Genomic DNA, 26263 nt, shown 5'->3' on the forward strand with positions numbered 1-26263 from the left:
ATTAATCTATAAAAGTACAAAAACTCCATGTAGTCTCTCCCAAAAAAAAAAAAAAAAAAAAAAATATATATATATATATATATATATATATATATATATATATATATATATATATATATATATATATACATTTTCTTTCAAATTCATGTCACAATTTTTTTTTTTTTTTTTTTTTTTTAAATACAATGAAAACTGAAAGTTTAGTCACTAGGCTGTTCTATTATTTTGTGAATACTTTGTTACATAAATACATAAAAAAAAATAATAATAAAAAAAAAAAAAAAAAGAAAATATATATATATATATATATATATATATATATATATATATATATATATATATATATATATATATATATATGCCTATATACTTTCAAAACATAAAAACACAGAGTGGTTCACAGAGTGACCAAAGAACTACCGGTATGTAAAATATTTGGAGTGACTCCCGCCAGCGCAGAATTGTGACGAATATCAATCAAGAGTGATATAAAAGTCGCATGAATTCCGAAATGACTGTTCAGACAGTGGTCGTATTGCAAAAAACATAAAAAAATAAGTACATAAAAAAGTAATACTGCTGCAGGAGCAACCCCTGGGCATGAACACATTGCAATAAAAACTCTCAATAAATATAACATCATAAAAAAAACAGCATTGTAATTATGTATAAAACATTCTGTTTAAAGTAGTTTTAATGCACAAGGTCACACTGCAGGACATGTCTACTTCCCAAAACATTTTCATGTCAACTATACATATACTGTAAACTACTATTTTTTAAATCCATATCTTCAGAAGTGATTTGATAGGTGTGGGTGAGAAAAAGATCAATATTTAAGTCTTTTACCTCTATAAATCTCCACTTTCACTTTCACATTCTTTTGTTTTTGGCGATTCAAATTCTTTGTGCATATCACCTCCTGCTGGGTAGAGAGGAAATATTATAGTAAAAAAAGGCTTAAATATTCATCTGTTTTTCACGCACAACTATCAGATCACTTCTAAATACATGGATTAAACCACTGGAGTCGTATGGATTACTTTTATATTGTCTTTATGTGCTTTTTGGACCTTCAAAGTTCTGGCCACCATTCGCTTGCATTGTATGGACCTACAGAGCTGAAATATTCTTCTACAAATCTTAGTTTGTGTGCAGCATAAGAAAGAAAGTCATACACATCTGGGATGGCATGAGGGTGAGTAAATTAGATAATTTTCATTTTTGGTTGAACTATCCCTTTAAGCTCCGGCTGCCCAACCCTAGTGTCACTCATGTTTTAAATTACTCAAGCATTATCAGTAACAAGCTACTTTTTCCAACGAGAAGCAATGAACCGTTTTCTGTCACATTGCTTGTGTAAGCAGTTATCACGCCAAAACCGAGTAACTACACCACTGAAACTGAGAAAAAATAGCTTCAAAGTTTTATCATTATCGAGTAAATGGTGGATTATAAAATAGTCTCATTCCATTTTCTCTGAATCTGAGTATAGTTGAGTCAAACCCGTCTGTCACAGGACAGACCCTAGTGTTTGAGACCTAATTTCAGTCATAAATGTGAAGTCAATGTAATAAGCCTTTGCAGGGCAGAACAATTGATCTATTTTTCATTTTTAAGTAATTTTAAGTTTGTAGCTTTTGATACAACAGTTTCCAAGTATCCTCCCAACACTGGTGTGTACAACACATTTCAGAGAGGTTGTTCTTTAAATTGTCCTCTCTGCCTTACAGGCATCATGATAAAGACCTAAAATGGAGAACTGTACCACCAATAGGAAAAAGACCTTTCTCTGCTCTTCCCACTCAGGCATAGAAGCCATAACACAAAAGAGGTTTCGGGGCGCGCTGTGGCGGTTGCGCTTTGTTTGTTTTCAAGGAGCAAGCCAGCACAGTTGGCTCGCAATTTTGCCATGCAGTTTAAATGCTGATGGCCAAAACTCACTGTAATGAAGAGGTTTGCCTCTTGTTGCCACTTTCAGGCACTCGTTATTTCCGTTGCATTGCTGCTCCAAGCCAAGAAGCGGCACAATGAGAGCACATGAAGTATCCGCGCCGGCTGCCTCACCTTTGGAGAGCTGCAAAGATGAAGTGGAGCAGTTTTGTTTTGTCAGAATGCTTGGCAGCACTTAAAAACAAGTGAAGCATTTATTGAATGCAAAATGCTCACAGAGCACTCAGAAGGAACATAGGTTTGAAAAAAGTAGACCAGGTTATTACTCTCAAATGCTTCGGGTGTAAAACAAACAGCAGCCGCTTCATCAGATTTGTGCTTTGTGTTTTAATCGGATCAAATTTAAAGCAGTGAAAAGGAAGGGGGAAATATTTTTTATAAAATATTTTGAATCAAAATTTCTTCTATGTTCTTCTTGGAATAAGATATGATTTTACACTCCAAACTTTATTCATTTTTATTGAAGCTAAGTTTTCTGAAGGAATATTATATTACTCAAAGCAGACAGAATATAAAAGATAATAAAAAAAATAAAAATAAAAAAAAAACCTTTACAAACCTTTATTATATATATATATAAAAAAAATGCTTCTTTAAACCCTGATTTGTGTTATAAGTTTACAAATAAATATTAAATAAATATAAACATTAAATAGGCAAAAATGATCAAATATAAATTATAAACATATTGTATATACTATTTTATATATTATAAACATATAAATATATATATATATATATATATATATATATATATATATATATATATATATATATATATATATATATACCCTTGCATAAAGTATCCTCTTGCATAAATTATATCTTTTATGTCAAAGTATATTTTTTGTTCATTTAAATCAGACTAAAAATCACACATAAGATTTGGGGGAGAATGTGCTAAAATGTCATTAGAATAATATGCAAACAATCTTAATTGTAATAAAAAAAAAATTCATTTTCTTTATGCATAAATATAATTTATATTCCATACTTTTGATTTCGGGGTGAAACATGGCCTGGAAATGTCCTTGACAGTTTTCGTCACAATAAATAAATTAAATACCAGCTTCTCACAGCTGTCCCATTTTATAGACATCCTCTTATGTTCGTCTAGAGACGTCTAATGGATTGAGTATGATGGGAGGTAACTTTTAGTGTCACTCATATTTGACAAAACCAGCAGTACAATTCCATTTACACAAAGAAATGATTTAAACGCCAGTACATAAACTCCTCTAAGACAATGAGAGAAACCTAAAAAGCAGACCTGGTTGAATAATTTATAGACAGATCTGCAGTTAAGAATTACTCTCCTGTTATTCACTGGAGAGGGAGAGAGGAAAGAGAAAGAGAGCAAATGGAAGACAGAGAAATAGAGATACCTACTGACCCAAAAAACTGGAGAGAGACAGATACAAATATAAAAGGAGGAAGCAATTCTAGCAAGGAGTCTAGCTGCCCCACGTCAGGTCACATCATTAAATGAGCTCTGGTGCAAAGTGACTCATCATTCGTTGACATTCGACGGCAGTTCTGAAACACAGAGTGCCAGATTTTAACAGCTAGATGACCCGAGAGCGAGCATGGGTGGGCCGGTTCACACGATAGGAGGATAGGAGGCATTTTTTTTACGAATAGGGTACAAAATAGGGCCTAATAGTTTTTCTATTTCAACGAATGGTCAGTGAAAGGAGGTGCATAGAAAATCATTCACATCAGAAGGTCAAACTAAATATTATATGAGCTGTTTTATTTTCTATTCATTCTTATGAGGTTTGCTTTTAAAAAATATATATATTGTTACCATATTTTAAACCCTTATTTGTGTTGTTTTGTATGATACTTTTTTTTACCAAGACCTATTAAATAAATATAAAAATTAAACATACAAAATTTGAAATGAAAATACATAAAATAAAATTATGAGATATAAAGTCGCAATTGTGAGAAATAAAGCCACAATTGAAAGGGCATTCTAAGAAAAGCATGACATGAAACCAATAACAGCACATTTTGGTTGATTTTGTTGATTGTAGCTGATTTTCTTACTTGCCATAGATATAATATACTAATATTATTATTTTTGCATCCACTGTTAGAAAGCTATTGAAAAAGGAAGTTTGAATATGCAAATGTGAAATTAACTTTACATCAGAAGTTGAAATATAAACTCAAAATGTAGAAATATAATGTTGTGATTAGGGCTGCCGATTTAATGCGTTAATTCAGTGCAGTTTTTATTATATAAAAAATAATGCATTAAAAAAAATTAACACAATTAATCATGTCCCCGGACCGTAATAAGGAATATTCCGTCTATATAAGCAATTCAAGCGTGGAGTAGCACCTGTTTTCTCCAGGGGGCAGTAAGCGAAACTCGCTGTATTGGCAACGCGCAGCTCATATAGACAGAGAACAAACCACACTTACCGAGAGTAGACAACACAAGATGAGAACACATTCTTGCATCCAAACACAGCTTGATGGAGCGCAAATCCGAAGGCAGAGATCTCAAGACGGGGTTTTCTGTGTTTCAAACTTCATTTAACTTGACAATGCGACCTACAAACGGTATCGTTATGACGCAACACAACTGAGACGCTCCAAAAGAATCCGGACGCGTCCTTAGACAAGCCCTTATAATAAATCTCGGAGTGATTGACGAATTCAGTTGCAAAATGGATTGCTGTGTGAACTGTAGGCCAATGATAGGCTTATGTTCAGTAAAATGGAAATAAACAATATATTGCATTCTGAAGCCACTTTTTGGCTTCAAAAAAATTAATGCAGAATTAATGCATTTTAATTTTCTGTATTCTTTATATATATATATATATATATATATATATATATATATATATATATATATATATATATATATATATATATAATTTAAAATTATTTAAATATAATGATTTATAATTATTTAATCATTATACATTAAACAGCACCATCACTATTTGAAAAAAAAAAAAGTCATTTTTGATCAAATCTAGACAGGCCCCATTTCCAGCAGCCATCACTCCAACACCTTATCCATGAGTAATCATGCTAAATTGCTAATTCGGTACTAGAAAATCACTTGCCATTATATCAAACACAGTTGAAAGCTATTTGGTTCGTTAAATGAAGCTTAACGTTGTCTTTGTGTTTGTTTTTGAGTTGCCACAGTATGCAATAGACTGGCATGTCTTCAGGTCAATATTAGGTCAAAAATGGCAAAAAAAAAAAAAAAAAGAAACAGCTTTCTCTAGAAACTCATCAGTCAATCATTGTTTTGAGGAATGAAGGCTATATAATGCTTGAAATTGGCAAAAAACTGAAGATTTCATACAAAGGTGTACACTACATTCTTAAAATACAGAGGACAACTGGCTCTAACAAGGACAGAAAGAGATGTGGAAGTCCAGATGTACAACTAAACAAGAGGATAAGTACATCAGAGTCTCTAGTTTGAGAAATAGACGCCTCACATGTCCTCAGCTGACAGCTTCATTGAATTCTACCCGCTCAACACCAGTTTCATGTATAACAGTAAAGAGAAGACTCAGGGGTGCAGGACTTATGGGAAGAATTGCAAAGAAAAAGCCACTTTTGAAACAGAAAAACAAAAAGAAAAGGTTAGAGTGGGCAAAGAAACACAGACATTGGACAACAGATAATTGGAAAAGAGTGTTATGGATCTTAACCCCATTGAGCATTTGTGGGATCAGCTAGACTGTAAGGTGCGTGAGAAGTGCCCGACAAGACAGCCACATCTATGGCAAGTGCTACAGGAAGTGTGGGGTGAAATGTCATCTGAGTATCTGGACAAACTGACAACTAGATTGCCAAGGATCTGCAAAGCTGTCATTGCTGCACATGGAGGATTTTTTGATGATAACTCTTTGAAGTAGTTCTCATCAAAAGTTCTGAATTATTATTATTTTTATTTATTTTTTCAAATTGTAATAGTAATTTTTCACGTTATTAATATCCTGACTATACATTGTGATCAGTTGAATGCAACATTGGTGAATAAAAGTACCAATTTTTTTCCATAAGAGCAAAATCTGTACGTTATTCCAAATTTTGGCCGTCAGTGTATATTGAATTATTGTTATTTGAGGGGCTTTCTCAGCAAATATTTATGTATGCGATAAATTCTATTAAATCCATTAAATTAATTTGATTAAATATGTTAATCGATTGATAGCCCTAGTCGTGATTGCAAGATATAAACTCGATAAACTCGCAATTGCGACATGAAACTGATAATAACACGTTTCAGATGATTTAGACCACTAGAGCTGTGTGTCATACTTGCCAATAATTTTAATATACCAATATATACTTTTTTTGCATCCAACATTAGAAAGCTACTGAAAATAAAGTTTAAATATGTGAATGTGAAACCAACTTTACCCGAGCAATTGTAAGAAATACAATCAAAATAGCGAGATATAAAGTCAGATATAAATTAATAATAGCGTGTTTTGGTTGAACAGATGATTGTAGCTGATTGTCATACTTGCCAATAATTGTCATACTCATTTAAACTTTTTTTTTGCGTCCAACGTTAGACTATATATCTTGCAATTTCAAGTTTATCTCTAGCAAGATTTCTTGCAATCTCACAAATGCAAGGAGTAAAATCGAAATTTCGAAATACAAACTCAAAATATTAACTTGCAATTGCTACTTTATATCTCGCAATCTGAAGTTTACAACTTGCAATTGCTACTTTATATCTTGCAATTAAGACTTTATTTAAAAAATAAATAAATAAAGTTGCAACTGTGAGAAATAAAGTCACAACTGTGAGATACAACGTCAGAATTAAATTTTGTATGTCCTTCATAGCAGGCAGGATCTGACTTTCATATTACTTAGTACTTGCTAGCTAGTTTGGTACCAAATTTTGATTAGTAGTTATTGATAGGCTTATATTTTCCATTAGTATTTGTTTGACAGTAACTTTAGTAAGAGGATTAAAACTTGACAAATGTAGTCAACACTAAAAATATATGCAAAAATTGAGGAAATGGAATGAGATTATTTATGTGTTTCCCTGCCATGCTGTAAAAATGGTCCAAATGATGTAACTTCTTCCATGTTTTTAGTACTAGCTACTTTCCATGCTATGTTAATTTTATGTTGGATAATTTTATGTTAGTTTATCTAACATATCTAACAGTTCTCAAAAGCATGGGATTTGTGCTTCTTATGCTTTAAAATAAGTAATGGTACACTAAAGTGTATCCTCTTCTTTGAAAGTGCCGGCTAAAAACGTCGTTATACAGGAGGGCTGATTAAATGGAATAGGTGGGATGCACCAAGCTACCGAGCCCATGATGTCACTCCACCTGGCAGTTGTGCATGCATAAAGTGCCATTAAAACTTTAATCGTCATTTCAGGGGCAAAAAGTGAATGCCTCTCATGTTCGGGCCAAACTGATGAGACTTTCTAGCATGCGAAATAAAACAAAATCCTATTAGGTTTTAACAGCCCCTTAAGGAGGCGTAAGGACAGTGGATCGCAGAGGAGAGCAAAAGATGTGGTGAACGAGGGAGCTATTAGCTATTCTAGCCAGTGGAAACGCGATTAGGGTCTTATGCTTTCCGTTCCCATGCTGAGGCCTCACATGAAAGCACAGATTGATAGACAGGCCAGTTCTCATCGAGAAATCTTCTGGACGCAGAGCAACTTTTAATGTGTTGCTTCCGAGACATCCCGTTTGATGCTGCTGTGGCTACACACATGTTAAATAATGTAGAATATCACTGAGAAACTTCTTCAGCACATTTGTGATGGTTTCTGCATTAGCATGAAAGTGCACATGTTGGTTCATGGTATAATCATGCCGTTCTGAATAGCATTGAGACAGATGTTCTATATGCCAGTAATATTGCTCAGTCGCAACACCGCTGCATAAATACAAAATGTTGTTATCATATTGTCCTTCAAGCACACAGATATTCTCTTTTCACTATTCATGGATTCAATTTAATAGACATTGCATGACCATAGAGGAAACGTAATCAGATACATTTCAAGACTTTAGTAGGGCAAAAGCGGTTACAGTTGACTTACTTCTGTCATAACCGGATCAAGCTGGTGTTTGGGCCCTAAATTGAAATGAAATAACGTTACTGTCAATCAAGCCAGCGGATTTTGGCAGAGAATTGAAAGTAATGCTGATTTAAGATTAAAAATTACATTTGAGAGCATTTGAGTCCAAAGAATATGTCTTATATAAAGAGGACAAGTGCACAATTTGTGCTGGAACAAGCCGAATATGGACACTTCAGGTTCCTTATCTCATAAAATTATGGGTTACATTTTATTTTACAGTGTCCTTGTTACAGTGTAATTACATATGTAAATACTGAGATATTAATTAGCAACATGTACTTACTACTTAGGGTCAGGGGCAGATCTAGAATTTTTTTATGGGGTGGCAAGGGGGTAGCATGCAGACTGTGAGGGGTGGCAACAACAAAGCAAGTGCCCATGCTTGGTTTTAATGGATTAAGGTACCAAACTTCATTGAAACAATTACTAGTTCATTAATTGGAGTCACTATCAAATTACAAATGCCCATGAATTTGCGATACAACTGCATTTCCACAGGAACCACATAGTAACCATTTTGCTACTGATTTGCCAACATTAAAAAACAATTGCATAACAATAATAAATAAGTAACAAAATGTCTATCTCCAGAGCACCAAGACATTGTCTATTAAACACATCAACAAATTCTAAATGTTCCTTAGCTTGACATATAGAACTGTCAATCCGGACTAAACGTCACTATCTTATGCAGGTGATTTTTTTTTAATTATTATTATTGTGTTAAGTGTACACATGGATGGAGAATGCATTCATATCACATGTTATTCTGCTTATTAAGTCCTGTAGGTCTATCACCTTTGTAACAGACAGAATAAGCCATTTGAAAGCGAAGATTAACACAAAGTCAGGCCTAAATAAAAATAAGCTGTACGGAAAATTGTACTGTTGGGGGCAGTGCTGCAAAACTCATGAATATTAATTATGTTATGCACAGTAAAAGATTCTTTTAAATTACCTGGTTTGATAAATAGTCATTCTTAATGACCGATTCAAGCACACACATAATATGGTAATTTCATCTCTACATCTGCCACTATCAGTCTTGGGAATTTTTTTTGTCAGTAGATTAATTCATAGATCAGCACTTTGATTAAGAACATGACTGATTGATCTAGTGGTAATTGTTTGCCTCTAGTGTTTAGAGGTTCAGAGTTCTAATTTGCCCACATATCACTTTTTATTTTAATAAAACAAAATTGCATCTGTATGTCAGTGGACATGGACAGTTTTACACTTTAAAAATAAAAATGCAATAAAAGATGCGGGGAGACAAGAGAAGCAGAAACACAGACACATTTATTGACAGTTCTGTGTATGAAAAACATTGAACTCTGAAGTTCAGACAGCGATATCCACAACCACAAACTCTCCGCACCAGCAGCGGTAACCCAGAAAAAAGTCAATGTGCACCTGTGCACCTAAGCACTCTTGAACGAGATGACACAGCTCACGAACACCCGTCTGCCATCGCACAACCCAGCCATGAAACACTCAGTTTATATAGGGAGGAAACACCCTGCGCACCGGCGTGCCCCATCAACAATCAGCACCTGGTTACCCCACACCTGAGAGCGATTAAGAGAGAGGGAGGGAAAGAGCAAAAGACAACCCACACTCTACATACAAGCAAACAATACAGCCAAGAAGGCCACCACAATGGGGGACACGGAAAAGAGCGCGATGGGTGGAAAAACTGCTGACACTAAATGACACTGATAACAGCCGCAACGAACACTTATCATAACATTAAAAATAAAACATTTCAGCGCCGGATCGCCAGTCAAAACACACACAGATGAAAAGCTATTACAAAAAGTGGTGAGGACACATCTCACCCAGCTCAACCCATAACTGACAGCGATGCATCTAATAATCATTCAGTGAATACTTGGAAACAACTCATCTTTGAACTCTTTTTTTTTTTTTTTCATGTATTTCTCCATGTGGTCACTGTTGTGATTGTTGAGAAAAAAAACGAAAAAAAACCTCAAGTACAAGTACTCAAGCAAGTACGCAATTGGTCCGATGCTGTGATTGGCTGCTGCTGTAATCAATTACACGATTGGCCACTGCTGTAATTTGAGTCTGGTATGGGTCTGTGTAGTCATTTGTGCGTTCGGTGAGAGTTGAGGCAGTTCGACATGAATAAACCCCAACAAAATGTCAACATCAACTATAATATACTTACATTTATATTTAATACATTTGGATACTTATTCTGGGGTGGCAGATGGGGTGGCAATGTTTTTTCTTACGGTGGCATTTTTCCACCTTATGCTACCCTGGTAGATCCACCTCTGCTTAGGGTTAAGGTTTGGTTTAGGGTTAGTTGCTTGTAATTATGCATAATTTACTGTTATTACTATAGTCATTACATGTAATATGTAGAACAAGGACACGTAAAATAAAGTGCTACCAAATTATGCTGTGATCTGACATAAATAAAGTATGTTTCATCAAAAATCTTGTAATATAGTATTGTCTATTACTTGCAACTTTACCATAAAAAATTATCAAAATAAAAAAAGTAGCAAATGCAGGTTACTCGGTCACTGATTAAACATCTACTAAAATACAATGACATTTTTGTGATTTACATATTGCTTGCAATTTATTTTTTTTATTTTATTTTTTTTATTAGGCAGATGTTTGGATATGTTAGGTAGATTGTATGGAAAAAAAGATAAATGTACAAGGTGACTGAGGCTAACATTTTGCCTAACATCTTTTGTGAGCCACGGAAGAAAGTCATTAGTGTTTGGAACAACATGAGGGTTTGCTTATGTGCGCTGAGTGCGTTATATTTAAAACACCCCAGATTCCCTTTAATTTCATTTTTGCATAATGCCAAATATGTTTGTCTATGTTTACACCCCATTGCACTGGGTATTTGTGGACAAGGGAGGAGACTTTAAAATGAGAAGCACATTATACAGATGTTGTAATTGTGAACACAGCAACTGTACACACAAACTCTTCATGCAGATGCAGAGGTTTAGAACTCTGGTTTAACTAGTTTGCATAGCAATGCCTCATGTAAGTTAAGATTTATTACAGAAATATATTACTATTGTATCATAAATAATATTAATAATCTATTAAAAATATTACAATAATATAATATTCAAGTTGACTGGGTTCCAAAAATAATGATGATGTATAGTGGGCTGAGAACCTATCACAAAGTGGACAAAAACAGGTACACAGTGGACAGGTACAACATGAATATGAAGAAAATGTTTGTTTTATTTATTTGTTTGTTTGTGGCTAAAGTGAAAAAAGGTCCACGTTTAGTTCTTTTTAAGAAGGCTCAAATGTGAACCCTCAAAGAGTAGCCTTTTATTTGCAGTAGAACATAGGCAAAACCATATCAAATTCTGGTCAAAAGTAAAATCGCAATATCCGTTTTGTTCATGTTGTGCAGCCCTAATATATGCCACACTGGTTTGCATAAAAATGCGTAAAAATCGAATCAGTTCTAGAAAAGGCCCTCTTAAGTTTCTTTATGCACACAGCTGCAGGTTTGGACCCAGTCCCACACTCAATAAAGCCACCTGAGCTGTGCGCTCAGCCAAAACAAAGCCTTTACACTCAAATGCAATAATGAAGGCTAAAGCGATGCCCTGCTCACAGCTGTGTGCATCTCTGCTTGTAATGGGAGCACAAACAGACAAAGGGGCATCTACACCACACCGTCTGCCATGATGTGTGCATTCCAAAAACACAGCCAAATCCAGGACAGCCACAGGAGAGGAGAGAAGGAGATGTAGTTACAGTATTTTCCTGTTCCTTCTTTGTTAAGGTTTTTTTTTTTAAAGAGTAGCCACCCCCCCCCCCCAAAAAAAAAAACAAAACAAAGGAAATTATGTTATCATTTACTCACCCTGATGTTGTTCCAAACCTGTATGACTTTCTTCCTTGAAACACAAAAGGTTAGGCAGAATGTCAGCCTCAATATTAAATTTAAGTGCACATTTTATCGATAGAATGAAAGTGAGGCTGTCTTTCTCCCTAACTACTCCTGTTGTGTTCCTTGGAAGAAAGCAAGCCATACAGGTTTGAAACAACATGAGGGTGAGTAAATAATGACTGAGTTTCTGATTTTGGATCAATTTTCCCTTTAAATGTCCAAAAACTTTCTGGGGTCAATGTATTGTCTAGATCACAATGTTCTTCCCACTGCGAACTCTTTGATGAGATTCTCAGGAGATAATTACGTTCAAATCACTTTTGCAGAAAACAAAATAAATGAGAACAGATGGTGTCATCTCAGTAGGCCCATCAGTAAAGTTCTGTGAGGAATAACCTGTCCTCTTTCACTGGATTATCAAATCTCTTATGGAGTCACCTAGAATCAATATCACATGTGCTTTCATCCTGATTCAAGTGTCTTTGTGACAGTATCAGCAGCATTCCAGTCATCGGAGGTCAAGACTTACGACAGCCGTCTGAAGGATACCTTTTGTTCCAAACGCCTGCCTAAATGGAACTGTATAATTTAATTTCATTATCAATTCATTAATTCACTCGAGGTCTGCCTTTGCCTGAGAGCCACCAGTAAAGCTCGAGCTTTAAACACACATCAGGGTGACATTTTTTTTTTTAACCAGACAGGTCAATGCAATAAAAAGCACTGTTCCCACACTTCATTGAAGAAAAAAGAAACAGTAACTGCATATGTGTATATTGAAATAACGCAGAATTATGGCTTCAACGGTATCAAATACTATCTATCAACTACCTCGGAGCTCATGGTAGGTTTTTCTTTAAAGTTTTAAAAGTTATCGTTAAAACTCTATTTACCAAGGTGGAAAATGAATGGGATTTTTACTTCGGGAACTCAACTATTACGCTCTATAGTTAGAGATTTTAGAAAAAAATAATGAAATAAAATTGTACTTGTGCATGCTTAAATGTATTGTGCATGATGCTTTAGTGCATGCTATTATCTATTATCTTTGTAATCTTGCATCTAAATGTAACAAATTGCTCTGCCTCGGAAATGACTTTTATTTTCTGCTGATGTCACCTAGGCCACGTGGGCGGAGATAAATAATATATGATGGATAACGTATTGTCAGATATCATTATTGCAAAATAAACCCCAACAGGGTGATCAGAACCCAACATAAAGCAAATATTTAATATGCAGGTACTTTACGATTAATAATAATAAAAATAATAATACTAAATGGACATGAATTATTGATTTAAGTATATTATATGAACTGTTACAAGCAGTATCATATATATATACAGGATATATATAAGCCTTCGAGGTGATTATTTATAACAGCAAGTACACATTTACTATTGGAGTCACCTAAAACAGAACTTGAGTTATAGCATAACATCAAAGAAGAGCGATTCAGGATGCATTATTACCATCCGGGCCCAGTATTATGATCAAGGCCAATGATTACAAGTCCTAAATTATTTCGTTTGCCATTCCAATTTGTTTTTGCTATCTAAAGGAAAAGCCCTAAGCATCCTTCACGAGCATGTTTCATTTACAAAAAACACCAACAACGCAAGCTGTATTGCCCCCAGGTTATATTTTGTTACCTTGCAGCCTACTTTATGTAAAGTTTCATGACATTTAAGATTTGAGATCTGAGTACTACGAATGCCCTGCTTAAAAAGCATCTTAAAGGAATATTCCAGGTTTAAAACAAGCCAAGCTCAAACAACAGCATGTGTGGCATAATGTTGATTACCTCAAAAAATTATTTTGATTTGTCCCTCCTTTTCTTTTAAAAATAAATAAAAATCTGTGTTACAGTGAGGCACTTACAATGGAAGTGAATGGGGCCAATCCGTAAATGTTATTGTTTTAAAAGTATATCCACAAGACATAATTAATATGCATGTTAATATGCGTTTCCGGCTATGTGCATTTCTATAAGGTAAAATAGTGCCTAAATGATTTGCATGTGCAGAGTAAGATTTGTAAAAGAATAAATGAAGTTACAAGCGTGATAAAAAAATGTGCATGCACAGAGTAAGCCAAAAAAAAACAAATAAATGCAATCCACGCTAAAATACGTTAAGACACATCCAGTTTCCAGTATCGTCCTGCACTGAAATGTATGAAGGTAAAATTGTGCCTAAATGATTTGCATGCACAGAGTAAGATTTGTGAAAGCGTAAATCAAATTGCAAGAGTAAAAATTAATTGCATGCGCACAGAACCTTTTGTAAAGGTATAAATCAAGTTGCAAGCGTAAGAAAAAAATATTAGCAATACTTTAATGATTTGCATAGGTGTAATTCATGTGTTGTGAATCTGTAATTTTGTATTAACTCAAAGTAAATTTGGTGTGAATTCTTCTGACTTCCTTTTTTTCGCGCTTACACTTTTGGCACTGTTTTTGCACCTAAACATGGCCAAAAACATTGCAAACCTGCAATCAGCGATATGCAAGCAAGAAAGGGTGTCATGAACAGCAAAACTGATTGACAGCGTAGAATCAGTCTGTATGTGTAAAATAAACTACTGCAAACCTGTAAATGACTTGTGTTTGTGGCATAAATATTTTCCAGAAATAATCAGAAATAATCGTCTTCCCTTTATTGTGCTCACACTTTTGGCACAAATTTCTTACTGAAAAGAGTTTTGCAAGCGCAAGGGGGGAGGTGGGTCTTCCTGCTTCTGGTAACCAATCAAATTAGATTTTCCTTGACCAGTTTACTCTGACCTGATTGTTTTAATAACGTGACAGACAGTTTCTTCTGCATATGGCTCAGCGTCATTCCTCTGGGTATCTCTCCTCTTTTAAATATTAAACTGAAATATTAATACATACACTATTTAATTATATTTACTATTAATTATCATTGGCAAGGCATTTTGGTGTATAGATGGAATTAGCTGGTATCACAGAACTCATGCTAGAAAACAAATTAATAAAGTAAGCTATATAAAACAAAACTCTGCAAACAGATAAATAGAAACTTTATGTTTATCATTTTGTTTTTTAGAATGAGTTACCAATGACACCAATGATCCATCATCCATCCATCCATCCATTTGCCATACCAATGATAATTGAAAGTAATTAAAATATCATTAAAATAATGAACTGCAACAAGAATAAACATCTGAATACCAGATTGAGATTTATATCAATAAATGGTGTCAGCTCAACTTTACATTCGCAATAAAAGAATGTGTATGTATAAATATTTCAGTTTAATATTTAAGAGAGGAGAGATACCCAGAGGAACGACGCTGAGCCAAATGAAGAAGAAACTGTCTTTCACGTTATTAAACCAATCAGGTCAGAGTAAACTGGTCAAGCAGAACCTCATTTGATTGGTTACCAGAAGCAGGAAGACCCACCTCCCCCCTCGAGCTTGCAAAACTCTTTTCAGTGAGAAATTTGTGCCAAAAGTGTGAGCACAACAAAGGGATGATGATTATTTTTGGTAAATATTTATGCCACAAACACAAGTCATTTACAGGTTTGCAGTAGTTTATTTTACACATACAGACTGATTCTACGCTGTCAATCAGTTTTGCTGTTCATGACACCCTTTCTTGCTTGCATATCGCTGATTGTAGGTTTGCAATGTTTTTGGCCATGTTTAGGTGCAAAAACAGTGCCAAAAGTGTAAGCGAGAAAAAAAGGAAGTCAGAAGAATTCACACCAAATTTACTTTGAGTTAATATGAAATTACAGATTCACAACACATGAATTACACCTATGCAAATCATTAAAATATTGCTAATATTTTTTTCTTACGCTTGCAACTTGATTTATACCTTTACAAAAGGTTCTGTGCGCATGCAATTTATTTTTACGCTTGCAATTTGATTTACGCTTCACAAACCTTACTCTGTGCATGCAAATAATTTAGGCACAATTTTACCTTCATACATTTCAGTGCAGGAAGATACTGGAAACTGGATGTGTCTTCAACGTATTTTAGCGTGGATTGCAAGTTTTATTTTTTATTTTTTGGCTATCAGCATGGATTGCTTGTGAGCCAGTCATAAAATGATTCAAGCTTTGCAAAGAAACTGTTATTGAAGGATGGGGCAGTTAAAAACACATGGACCTGATGCAAAACAGTAAGTTAACAGTTCAATTAATGAATATTTCTAATGTTATGACTGTTTGATAGTTGACGCGATGCAGCGGCTTGAGGCATGTTGACACAAACTTTCTAAACCACGCTTCCATGGTAGACAGCATCATTGATTAAAATGGGTTCTATTGCTTTTGATGCGACACGACTCTCACGTCTGGTGTAGACAAGGAGTTTTAATAATTGTGCTTGAGATGAACAGTTTAAAATATTCAGATGCAATGTGTTGGATATGTAACCCCTGAAATGCAGTTTTAGAATGTTGTGGAGCTTGTTCATTCTCTTCAGATTAAGTTTCTAATATGGCTCATTTTAAGGGGCTGCACGATGTTAGTTAACCAAAAAGTTTTAAGGAGGCGCTTATGCCAAAATCGAGCATTTCAGACAGAGGGCCAGAGACAGGGTGGAAAATGATCATATATTACTCAATTATGACTGTTTTGGTTTATTAACATTATCAGTGGACCTCAGGGAAGATAATAAACCTATAAAAAAGAGCATTTCCTGACCCCTTTAAGGATTACGTGCCACAGTACGATTACATCACTTTTATCATCACAGGAGTGATGACTGCTGAAAATGGAACTTTGTTAGCATGGGTACAAATGACATTTTAAAATAATAAAAGTATAAATGTATGTCAAACAGTAATAATAATTTGCAACATTACTAATGTTTTGGTAGTTTTTTTTTTTTTATTTATTCATTTAATGAATTCTTGGTGAACAGAAGCATCTTTCAAAAACAAAAATGTCCTAGTGTTTCCAAACTTTTGAACGGTAGTGTAGGTGTATTTATAATTTCAGTGGATTCTGGGATTGCCTTCTACATTTGATTTTGCTACATTTACACCTCTCATACACAGTAGACCAGTGTTTTCCTCTAACAAAGAATGGAGATTTTCGAAAATACGCTCTATTACCAAATATTTTGGTAAACGATGACATTAGGAAACTGATTAGTGTGGCCTTAAAAGACAGCATTATTTTGCTGCCTACATTTTGGAGCAGCCTTAGGGTTGAGAGTGCACCTGTGATGCCCAAAATCACTCTAGAATCACATTACTGCAAAAAAAGTATCTTTTAAACCACATAGAAAAAACATCATTACATTACAGAGACTTGAATTTAAACTTTTCCTGATATAGATATATAGGTCGGGAAGCTTTTCAGAACTCATGCCAATAGTCTCTGAAGAAATATGCATAACCATACCAATACAAACACACACAACCTCTACATCCCAGCCCTATGTTTGTATAAAACAACCAATGTGGCCCATCAAGTGAGGCTGGATTGGCCAGGACAGTTGCTATGGAAAAGGTGAAGCACTGCTGCTCGGGCCAGAAGCACCGGGAAACCTTCCAGAACTGAAGGACGAAGCCTTCGCCATTTGGAGCAAAAGGAGCTGACCTGACAGCGAGCACTGGGAGGGCCCTGTATTGCTAAAGAGGACATTTGTAGTTTCAGGAAAGCTATTGTTCATTTTAATAAGCTGAAACAATGCTGCCAAAGCCCCTTTGGCTTTAAACAGTATCTCCTTTTTTGGAGGAATGCCAAAACATTGTGCAATTAATAGACAGGGATTTCACAGTGGTGTTACGTACGAAACTCTCATTAATACATCTGCAAAGACAGATATGACATTTGAAGATCAAACAAGCATTTGATCCTCACTTTTTTGTTATGGTAGTTTTGCTGGTCAAACAATTATCATGGTGGATTTAAAGTACACAGCAGCTGGTTAGTTGCATATGAAACTTTCATCATTAAAAGAAGTGGCAAAGGAATTTTGCTGCATTTTTTTAACAAGTTTAAGAACGAGTTTACTTAGAAAATGTTAAATTCTGTCATTATTTACTCACCCACATGTTATTCCAAACAGTGGTGGTTCTAGCTTGTATGGTGCCCTGGGTGAACACCCCCCCAACCACCCCCCCAATTTAAGTTAATCTATCTTTTTAATGTTACTTTTTATTTCAAATTTTTGTATACTTTTATTTATTTTAATGCAGTCACTTTCTTTCATTTCTTAAATGTGAAAAATTACTACAATTACAGCAGTTAGAAGCGTCCCTCATCAACTATCAAAGTCAAAGCTGAACTACATTTAAAATATTAGCCATCAATTTACAAAGGTGAAAAATGTTGTTCTTTGAGGCTGCCAAGCATATATATTGATTTGTGCAAGGCAGCAATTTCAAAATGGTTCAAGAGATGCCCCCCCATCCCCCCCCCCGCCATATGTCATTTTCTGTCCATTCAAAAACTCTTGCTGTATGTGTACAGTAGGAAAAAGTCTGTCCCCAATCATACAATATTATAAGACCAATGTTCCAGATTGCATTGGCCTAAATCTATACCTCGTCTCTTCCTTGTACCTTTATCTGTGTTCGAGCAATGCTACTGACCACGGTCAGTGGAGGTCACAGGTTATCGGCGTACAATAATAATTGCTTTCCGACAGCTGTAGCTTTATGTGTCTGATCTCCCTCTTCGACACTTCCAATTTTCCGAGATAGAACCAAGGTCCTTCCTGCTGTAAATATGGCCGGCCTGACGGCTCCCAACATCAAGGGGCTTCAATAATGGCACACTGCCTGGACTTCTTGCGGTTCTGCCTTGTCAACAAAAAGCTGCCAGGGACTCGCTAGTAGAGCAACAGTGCGATTAAACAGAAAGAAGGATAGTCAAAGGAACTATAAAACTTTGAAGGAAATCGGTAGCATTTTCAGTATATAACCATTATACAAAATATTCAGTATTGGGGAAAAATTTAAGATAATAGTTTAATTTTAAATTTTAATTATGTCATTAATAACATAAATAATCACATATGCTGATATTTTGACATGGAACACAAAAGTAGACATTTTAGAAGAATCTTTACGCAGCTCCTTCCATAAAATGACACTTCATAGTTTTTCAGATTGGCATGTCATGTTTGGTTACTAATGTAAACACCTGAGAACCAATGCCATTTTGTCGTATGGTCTTGTTTTATGTTGCTTTTATGTGCTTTTTGGAGCTTCAAAGCTCTGGCCACCATTCACTTGCACTGAATGGACCAACAGAGCTGTGATATTTTTTCTAAAAATCTTAATTTGTGGTCAGCAGAAGAAAGTCATACACATCTGGGATGGCATTAAGCTGAGTAAATGATGAGAGAATTTTCATTTTTGGGTGAACTATACCTTTAAGATTTTTTTGCATTGTTACATTATTTTCAGGACACTTTTCATGTTCCCGGTTCAATACAAGTTAAGCTCAATCGAAACCATTTGTGGCGTAATGTTGATCACCACAAAATATATATTTTGGCTCGTTCCTCCTTTTCTTTAAAAAAAGCAAAAATTGAGGTTCCAGTGAGGCATTTACAATGGAAGTGAATGGGGCCAAATTTTAAATGTTAAAATACTCACTGTTTCTAAAGTATAATTCACTTATAAACCTTTTCTGTTAAAGTTATAGCCATTTTTACAACTTTGTTGCCATGACGATGTAGTCAACAAACCCTAAAACCACTGAAAAAATGACAATTTAAACAACTTTATAGCTCAAATAATACACGTTTTAACAGAAGAATTTATGAAAGTGCTTTTATAAAAACTATAAGATTCAAATTTCTGTTTAAACCCTGCAAAAAATGTCCCCATTCACTTCCATTGTAAGTGCCTCACTGTACCTTCGATTTTTGCTTTTTTTTAAAGGAGGAACGAGTTGAAATTAATTTTTGTGGTAATCAACATTATGCCACAAATGCTGTCGATTTAGCTCAACTTGTGTTGAACCTGGAACATTCCTTTAAGCACATTTTATCCCTCAATTCACATTAGCATAATGCATCCAGATGTTTTAATTTTACTATTCCCATCGTTTTCAGTGATGATTACCACAACAGTCATATTATAGTAAAAAAAAGATGCTGTTGTCTACTTATTTTGTTATTATTAAAATCAGCAAAAATTAAGAAGCAGAACCAACTTCTCTGATGTATAAATAATTTACAATTTAATAATATATATATATATATATATATATATATATATATATATATATATATATATATATATATATATATATATATATATACCAAGATAATTGTTCCTTGTGCTTTAATGTTGCTTGTTAAACAAAACCAAAGCAGATCGTTTTCACAGTTGTTGTTATTACATGGTGGTGCAGTGGACTAAAGCACTGAACTGCTAAACAGAAAGTTGTTGGTTTGATCCCCACAGTCACCACCATTGTGTTCTTGAGCAAGGCACTTAACTCCAGGTTGCTCTAGGGGGATTGTCCCTGTAATAAGGCCACTGTAAGTTGCTTTGGATAAAAGCATCTGCCAAATGCATAAATGTAAATGAAGTATGTCCAAAATGTATTCATACTACTTGCATGCATACCTAAAGAATGTACTGTTTAGCCAGCATAAGTGTGTCCTTCATCAAAAACAGTACATACATGTCAGCCTATTACAAATACATTTAAATAAAAATAATAATTATATTAATGATAAAATATAGAAACAAATGGCACAAGAAAACAACTAAATATTTCAATGTTTTAAGACTATTAAAACAGCATAATATTAACTGAAAATTATGATTAATTATTTGTACATTTTCCAGTATTATATGGATGATATAATACCGTGCATCAATTTATATGCTTTCCCTCCTGTTACATAGCAACAGGGAACAAAAATGGTTCACACAAGGTCACACTCTCACTCGAACATGACTGCTTTTTTACATAAATGTTAAAGGTTACTTATGTCCTGTGAACACAGAGTAAAATTCAGGCTTAGGTTCAACAGTTTTCATTTGGGGGAGGGGGGTTGTCAAAAGGCAGAAAAACACACATCAACGGGACCAACAAAGAGGGCAGAGGACACATGATGGATGCTCTCAAAACAAACAACCATAAAGCAAATGAATCAATATGGAACAAACACAAGCGGGACAGTGTGAATCGCCACCTGTCTCGTTTACATTTAAGAGTAGACCACTAAAGTGAAATATTAGCTGTTGGTACAAAAGCAAAGACAATCTGCATAGCATTTCAGAACAGATAGGCCTAACCTGCTACGTCGTATTTGTTAATTTCATTAATTTACCACAACAATTATCTCAGCTGACCTTGTGTCACAAGCCATCCCATTGGAAAGACAAATTACAAATGAGATCTCATTAATATCTCAGTTGTTTTTTCTGAGACAGCAATGAGATTAAATAGAGACTTAGATTCTACTACTACTCTCCTTAAAAAAATTCCTAATCACACTTAGCAATGTCAGATTTGCCAAGATGTCAACATCTGCAACCAAAAGTCAGAGATTTCAACATTAACTCAAACAGTTCTCAACAAAGTCCAAATTATTTGAAATCCTAAACTATTTTAATTTCTTCTAAGGAATTTTAGGAGAAACATCTGAGACAAAGATGATACTTAAATGAAATCTCTGATAAATTCTTCCTAGCTTTTGAACAAGCAACCTATGAGAAATAAAATTTCCACTGGGATATGCGCTATTTACAGTGTAAAGGAAACCAGCTCCATCATATTTCATGGCACTTTAATCTTTTCAAACGCATCCCCTTGGGCTGGCTCATTACGTCGAATGGAAGTATAACAGCCATGTGAATTTTACTTAGAATCAACTGAATCAACAAAGCAAGAAATGATGGCTGTACCATAAGTGTGACCGCCTGCAGATCTGACCCTTATCCTTGCATTTCATTACACTGTAAACAACGTGATAAAATTAAAAATGGAGACAGTAATCAAGATGACCTTTAGTGAAAGCCATGGATAATTAGACCTGTATATATTTCCACCAAGTAGATTGCCTTTGCTTTTGCTGTTTTGTTGCTTAAATAAAAATTTTATTTGTATTGTGCGTACTTTGACTCCCAATAGTAGCTGTTTCATGGCAAAAGGCTTAATGTTTATTTTCTCGATATCCACTGTGTCTAGACCTCTGTCTTATGGAATTTGATAGGGAGAACCTATGACAAAGCATACATATGCGAAGTCTCAGATCTTTTTGAACATCGGAAGTGGCCAGGCGGTGAGAATACATATGAGGATCAGCAATGTGAATATTAAATTACATCCTGAACTGGTGACTTGTATAACAAAATGTGTGATTAAGGAAATTCTCTCAGATCTTTGGATAATTCGGTCACTGCTACCTTGAATCCAAAATGAGGCAAATATTTATCTTGGAACCACACCAATATATTAGCTCTCACATTTCATCAGTGTCTTTTTTTGTCTCTTTGCTCTACACAAGCAAGCCACCACAATTAATTTGACCCAGAGGCCATTTGCCTGGAGCGTAACACATTGATATTAATGCAAAAACACACAGAGGATAGGAAAAGACCAATGCACGGAGACTTGGATCCAATATTTGAAAGTACATACATATTTTTGGCCAATCGATGATGTATTTCAGTTAGCAACACACAATGTTTTGCTCTAAGCTAGCAGAGAGATACAATTTCCAAAACAAGTACTTTTGTTTGATGTATAACTAGGTGTTGCCAGCTCAAGAATGTTTGTATCTTACTCTTCCTGAGGTAAAAAGAAGTAAACAAAACTTTGATTAAAAAGCATGAAAACTTCAAGACTCAAGTTGTCATGCACTGACCCATGTTTCCTACCCATTAGAGGGGAACAGCTAGCGGTGGAAAAGGGGGGAGACAACACATTTTGTTTTGCCTCACATCGACAAGACATTTACCTCTTGTTCCCCGCAGTAGTAATGGATTTTAGGAGGGGCGACGGATCATACCTCACATTCTCGGGAGCCGGAGATGGTGTAGGTACAGGGTCCTGTCCCATTGACAAGTACGTCCATGTTCTCAGAGTTTGTTGGTTTGTAGTCCACATAATATTCCTGAAGTGGGGAACTGAGGGTTCGCTCTGTCTCCCGGGCCTTTTTCTGGCGTTTTCTCACCATGGAATGCTGCTGAAGCTGCTTCATGCTGCTGGGATAACGCTTCCAGGAAACATAGATCACTAGCAAGATCATGGCCACGGATAAGAAGAGGGCGACACTGCCGGCTATTATCTTGTGGAAAGAAACATGCTCGAAGTCCTGCTCAGGGACAGGTGGGAACGCAGCTGTTGGGGTAGGAGCAACAGGATTTTGGCGAGTTATTTTCTCATTTACCTGAAACATAGTGGGCAGGGGCAAATGTCCAGGCTTGAGTGGAGAATTTACAGTTGAGGAAATTGGCATGTAAGGGGTCGGGGTTATTTTACAGAGACCGTACGTTTCAACGGTCTCGATGACTTTCTCACCTTGAACTTCCTTTGGTCCAGCACAAATCATGGTGGTCTCCTTGTTCCCCTTGAAGTTCCTCAACCAGGCCACAAGGGGACAAAGGCTGGGGCTGCATTCCCAGATATTTCCTGCAAGACTGATTGTAGTAAGAGATATCCAAGCAGCTATAGCCTCTTGAGACACATTGGTAAGCTTATTGGAATCCAGATTTAGAGTCTGCAAATTAGGGAGACAGTGGAAGATGCTCGGATCTAACACCTGCAAGTCATTCCCGGAGAGATCTAGCTTTTGCAAAGATGTCCAGGTCCATGTAATCCCCTGGGTAATTGACTTTATCCGATTCCATTGCAGATACAAAGCCCGGAGGTTGTTCAGCCTTGGGAAATGAGAGAAATTGATCTTCGAGAATTGGTTGTGCTCCAGGTGTAACTCGGTCAGTTTGAGAAGTCCCGCAAAAGCGTTACGCGTAAGACTCCTCAGTCGATTATAGCCCAAATCGAGGAACTCTAGGTTTCGACAATCCTGAAACACTCGCATAGGAACCGTCTTGAGGGAATTCGATCTGATGTGAAGACTCAACAGTTTGCGCAATCCTTGGAACTGATTTGGCTGCAGGACTTGCAATTTGTTGTAGGAGAGGTCCAGATTGCGTAAGTTGGGGATCGAATGAAACGTGTTATTTTCCAAATGTGTGATCTTGTTGGAGCTCAGGATCAACTCCTTTAGTCTTCGAACACCCTGAAAGGCTTGCTTGTCCACTGCATTGATGTAGTTGTGGTCGAGGTACAACCAAACCAGCTGTCCGAGGTTGGCAAACTGACCAGCCCTAAGGTTTACCAAGCTGTTGTAACGCAGAGAGAGGCCCTGGCATCCTAAGGACACATTCTTTGGCATGTCACGGAAGGCATTGGACTCACAATACACTATTTTGCCATCACATCGGCAGCTTCGGGGACATGGTTTCTCTCGGACTCTGCCTTGGGAAGCCAGGAGCCAGGCCTGCATGAGCAGGGGGATCATAAGCCAACGGGATCTCACCAGGGATCCTGCGTCAAACACAAGGAGAAAGAGGGGATAAGCCAGTTTGGTCAAAGCTGATCCTACTTAGTAAATATACCAGTCTGGCATTTTGTATTTAGTCAAAAAAAAAAAAAAAAAGAAAAAAACAGCAAATACTTAATGTGTCCCTGCTACACAGTTTGTATGAAACAGACTATCAAATTACATAGTCAGTGTTTACTGAATAAAATCTTGCATGTAGGAGGGAAGTAAGAACTTTATTCGTATTGCCCTCAAATTTTAATTTCCCTCCTCTTCATTTTACATTAATGTGATTACTATGCAAATTGTTCGGCTTGAACGGTATTTGACATTGTTTAAAAAATGCAAATGTCAATTAATTTTTCAGTGCGTAATGAGTTTATGTACTTTAATTAAAAATGAAAGCAAATATATACCTTTACCTTGAAGCAACCAATACAGCATAAAAGGCAAGAGTAACTTTATTCCAATAAAGGAGTTAATAAAACTTCTCACACTCCTTCAAGGTTGGTTTAATAACCATTACACATTGACTCAATAAGCAGTCCCTAACTAAGTTTTTTTCCTCCAACAAAAACATGAGACTGCTGAAGAGAAACCATACTGTGTAAAAACAATGTTAATCCTAAGAAAACTGCACTCCATGCCCATGGTTCTAATTAAATCAACACAAGAAATAGAAATAACCATATGTACAGTACATTATATAAAGGACATGCAAAATCTTAATTTATTTTGATAAGAGGACTGCTGTGACAATTGGAACAACAGGGTGAACTTTAAGAAACCTCAAGATGTCATGTAGGAGCAATAATTTTTAATAGATGGAAACAAAAGTAGACAAGTAGGAATTACAGCTCCCTTGTTAGCTGCATTTTGCTGTTATCTGAGGGATCTTTTTCTCAGGTTAGCCAGGGATGGGGCTTTTTGCAGGCCAAGCATGAGCCAATGTTGATAACAGCATCTCTCTACTGTTCTTTGAGGAACAACAGGAAATTATTGGTTTATCTTTAGTGGCTAGCACAAAGCCACACCATCTGAACCTTTAATCATATTACAGCTATTGAGTAAATATAAAAGTAATTGTATAAGTCTACAATTGTGAGTGCAGCGCTAAGCAACAATGCGTTTAAATCATCCGGGCCAGCCACTGTTTACTGGCCTCCTGATCTAATCTGAGCATTCTGTGTAGGTCAATTGAATGTAATAGTCTAATCTAATAGTCTCAAAGACCAAGCGTAGGCTGGCCAAACAACCTGTTATCTACAGGACAATCAGTTCAGTATGGCTTTGCAAATTGCCTTCGAATTATTTTCAAATAATGAGACAAACATAGTCCCTAATGTCTTTTTGAAGAGTTTGTAGTAGATGCGTTAGAGCGCAAAGTAGCAGAGGTTCATGGTTAGTTTAAGGCCTATCCATGGACCTTTTTCCAGATTTCCAGGTTTGGAATGCAAAAGTAAACAATTGCAGGGGAAACAGTACAGCTGGCGTGTAGAAGTGGCAGACCATAGTCAATGTTATTAAAGAGTTCCCTTTTGATCCAACAACAAAAAACGAAATCCACTATTACATGTCCACAACTTTAAAAAAGAGGAAAAATTAGCCGGAGAGAGATGCTAACTTTACCGTCAATACCTCAGCAGCATTTGAAACTTTACGTAAAGGTGCTATATTTGAAAGGTATGTATAAGTTATCCAGTTAATTCTTGTTAACACTGCTAAGCAATTTAATGTCACAGTTCGCATAACATTAATATACAA

At 35.7% G+C, this 26263-nt stretch overlaps 1 protein-coding gene across 2 annotated transcripts in view; it reads right to left on the bottom strand.

Moving 5' to 3' along the window:
- LOC127415414 (leucine-rich repeat transmembrane neuronal protein 4-like) overlaps window positions 1–26263 on the bottom strand; it is a 193765-nt gene that overhangs the window by 153912 nt on the left and 13590 nt on the right. Inside the window, exon 2 of one of the 2 annotated variants that reach the window (XM_051654115.1) lies at window positions 22964–24504. In XM_051654115.1, coding sequence (XP_051510075.1) covers window positions 22964–24504 — 1541 coding nt within the window. Of the gene's footprint in view, window positions 1–22912; window positions 24505–26263 lie in introns of both variants that reach the window. The other variant, XM_051654116.1, reaches the window with a different exon arrangement.

The sequence above is a fragment of the Myxocyprinus asiaticus genome, chromosome 24, assembly GCF_019703515.2.
Source record: "Myxocyprinus asiaticus isolate MX2 ecotype Aquarium Trade chromosome 24, UBuf_Myxa_2, whole genome shotgun sequence".
Lineage (NCBI taxonomy): Eukaryota > Metazoa > Chordata > Actinopteri > Cypriniformes > Catostomidae > Myxocyprinus > Myxocyprinus asiaticus.